Here is a 3,614-nt window from a genome sequence, read left to right as displayed (position 1 = left end):
CCATTTCAAGACTTCTAGATGAGGTGATTAGCATAAAAAAAGGAGCGTTTATGAAAGAAAGGGGGGAATGTGTTGTTATTATTGCTGTTGATGAAATTTAATCCAATTTTTAAGGCGGCTATGCTTTGTATTCTAGTAGTACCTGTCATCTCTGCCGAGGTTTCTTTGTGGAATCCTGTCAAGCTCCATCTCCAGCTCATCAACGAGACCTTGCCAACCATCAGCCCTAGAGGGCCAAACAAAAAAAAAGTTATGTTAAGGCTCTGTCCAGACTATCAAATTTTCATGATGACGTGTCTATATATGGTGACGATCTGAAGTCATCATAACCATTTATGTGTAAATATTTAGGCATATTCATAACATACTGTAAATGCTCGAATAAGCGCCGCTTTCGAAAAAGCGCCGCACCAAACCTGATCTTTTTTCTAAGCGCCGCTCTTGAATAAGCGCCACGGTGCTTAATCAAAATATTCTATATTACCTGTGTGTAATAAACACTCTGAGAAACAGGGTTTTAAATACAATGTATACTGCGTTGACATGAATAAAAAACACAATGAAAACACATTCATTTCTTTATAAACGTTTATTTTATGATGACATAGGATGGGCATGGTAAACGGCACGCCAACATCTTTTTATAAGCCCCCGCTCTCAAATAAGCGCCACATTGAAGCCTCCAAAAATGTTATAAGCGCCGCAGCGCGTATTCAAGCATTTACGATATCTCAACATATTTAGGTACATTCATAGCATGTGACATGCTTTGCCAAATAACCATCAGCAGTGGCTTAACACGTTGGCTGTCAGCGACAAGGATACTTGTCCGACAGGTGAGACTGCTAGAGATGACTATATTCGTCAAAATCGGGGTAACATTCTAGCGTTTATTACTTCTTTGTTATACATTGTAGAACCACAGACTAGAATTTCAAAAAAGCATGTTTGTACATGTATACTTGTTCTGGCACATGGGAAGGAACCTAAAAAAAAAAGGTCTGGCAGTCAATGTGTTAACTACGTGAGTGCAGGACATGGCACATGCTAAATAAGCCAGATAAAATTACACATGGCTTCCAAATTCCAAATATGCAGCTGAGGACAAAGTCTGGACAGGGCCTTACCTAAATCGTGTTCGGTGTCTTGCGTATCCTGCCAACTGTTCATCTGCTCCCATACCAACAAGTACAACCTGGGTTTTAAAGAAAGAATGCAAATGAGTTAAAGTAAACAGGAAGAACCAAGGCAAAATCAATACCCTCCCTAGGTCCATCATTGAGGCTGCTTATGTCAGTGTAAAAAACAAATTCACTTTGATACAGTGAGGCGACTGTTTGGCTGAGATGTAATGTTCTTGCTTCTTATGCTGTAACAGGGGCAGATCCAGAATTTCCTGACGGAGAGCCCAATAAGTAGTCCACACCCACCTTAGCCCACCATGGTTGAGCAAATTTCAAGAATAGGCTCCTATAGACAAACGGAGATGAATTCTTCCCGATGGGAGCCATGCTCCCCTCTCTTAGACAACCCTCCCCTCACGAGCATGACAAAGGTCTAATCAAGGACCTATAGTCTATTCTATACTAAGAGGGAGTCGCAAAGCAAATTATGATTATAACACGTCTAGATGCCCGGTAATGGCACTCATTCAGACTAAAAACTTGAATATTTTATCTCAATTTTTTTAAATTTTGACAAATGTAGGGGAAACTAGCTGCCTGGGCACCCCACCCCCACTGGATTAATATAATATATATGTCCTACAGTCGATGTCAGAGACACATTATGCTGTTATGTATCAACAAAGCCCATTGAATCAGGATGCTATAGAGCAATGAACTGATGGGTTGGGTTACTGAAGGGGGCCTTCCAATTGCCGCACGAGTGCGCATAGGCGTTAACGCCATGAGCATGGATAGCTGTTCCATCTGGGTACTACATTACTTCATTATGGTTGAAAAAACCTCGTCAGGTCTCCATCTTTGGCCTTTTTTACATCCTGATTTATGAAATCATTGGAAAAAATCGGCGTCAGGGATATAGCCTTGTGTCCGTTGTCAATCAATAGAAATTCAAAATTAGTCAGTGGTAAAATAATCGAGCTCTCTTTTCGCAGTATAGTACACTGTCTATAATCGAAATGACAGAAACCTTAAAATATTCATCTTAAGATTACATTGCTCAATTAAAAGGATGTTATCGACTTCCGATTGAAATGAAATTCAGTTTTGCTGACAGACTTTTTAACAAGGGAAATCCGTATTATTAATGCATCGGTAAATAAGGTAAGGAAAATAGGTTTGTACGTTCTACTTTTACCTTTCTATTTTTGTTATTATTTGTATTATTTTGAATGTTACTCTAAATACCTCATCCATTGGATAGAATGTATAAAGCAGTGCTGCTCACTAAAGCCTTAATATCAGCGCAGGTTGCAGCTGCTCCTCGGCCAGGGTTGGGTTGCTAGAAACAATCCTTCTCCAATAAGTACTTAAAATGGACGTCCAGCGTACAAATTTGGCTTGTGGGCTACCCCGATGTCATAGTATAATATTTCAGCCTCTGTGATTATGGAATGATTTGAACATATTGTATAGCTATACTATAAGCGCTTTTATACGGGTCGGCCACGCCCATATGCAATTCAACATGCAAGTTATTAGTTAGGGGGTAGGGGGTTGTCACATGGTGTACAGATTAATTGGTAGGTACTGCTCCATGGCTACCAAGAGCTCACAGTTGCCTAATCCAAATCAGTTGCAATAACAAATATATATTGATTAAAAGGCGTTGGAAGGAAAAAAAACCCCAGAAACAGGAGGAGGAATGGTGCAATCAATAATATAATTAAAACGTAACAGAAGAGGAGTCTGACAAAGAAAGAAAAAAATATATATACTGTATATGTATATATAAATATTTCATATTTTGCATGTAAAAATGTAGGGGAACAAAGAGCTTACTTTGCACTGACTTGTGTACGAATGCTTGTCTTTCCCCCTTGCAGCAAACCATATGGCACAACCAATACTATCATCCAGAACAGTGTTATGTGGATATACCAGATCACTTACTCTTGATGATCTGCAACAAATAAAGACAAAATAATAATCTGCATTAAAATACCTGTCTACCCCTCACAGGCATTATAATTTTCTAAATACAGGTTTTCCTCTGAAGACCCAGGGGTCTTGCCAGCAATAATTAATGCGAATAAACATAACGCTTAGGAAAAATAAGCAAAGATTGCACACTTAAAATGTTAGCGCCATGCTAAAAAAATATGTACTAATTTAAAGCCCTATTCCCGGCAAAATTTCAGTTGTTACGAAAAATCTAATTTTTGTATAATGTTATAAAGACTTACAAATATAACACGGAATTGCTAGTTTAACTGAATTTAGACATTCCTAAGAATAAAAAAAATGTAAAATAAGACTGAAATTTGATTTTTTTGTGTTCCACACAAAAAATAAATGCGGATAAATTTTTCATGTTTGATTTTGCGATAGGTCGTGGGAAGAAGGAATTATTTCAAATTTGTTAAAAAAAAAAAAAAAACTGATTCTGACTGAGATTTTGACACTTAAACAAACATATCTCAGCCTAAA

At 37.9% G+C, this 3,614-nt stretch overlaps 1 protein-coding gene across 1 annotated transcript in view; it reads right to left on the bottom strand.

Annotated features, from left to right (window-relative positions):
• The window catches only part of LOC117121535 (asparagine synthetase domain-containing protein 1-like), an 11,068-nt gene that overhangs the window by 5,033 nt on the left and 2,421 nt on the right, over positions 1–3,614 (bottom strand). The window contains exons 4-6 of the mRNA XM_033266765.1: positions 2,967–3,087; positions 1,128–1,195; positions 143–226 (exon numbers count right to left, since the gene is read on the bottom strand). Of these exons, the coding sequence (XP_033122656.1) occupies positions 143–226; positions 1,128–1,195; positions 2,967–3,087 (273 nt within the window). The remainder of the gene's footprint in view (positions 1–142; positions 227–1,127; positions 1,196–2,966; positions 3,088–3,614) is intronic.

The sequence above is a fragment of the Anneissia japonica genome, unplaced genomic scaffold (assembly GCF_011630105.1).
Source record: "Anneissia japonica isolate Jap-2015-1 unplaced genomic scaffold, ASM1163010v1 scaffold287921_len548085_cov176, whole genome shotgun sequence".
NCBI classification, from domain to species: domain Eukaryota; kingdom Metazoa; phylum Echinodermata; class Crinoidea; order Comatulida; family Comatulidae; genus Anneissia; species Anneissia japonica.
The sequence above is the reverse complement of the archived record's forward strand: the minus strand, read 5'-3'. Positions and strand labels throughout refer to the sequence as shown.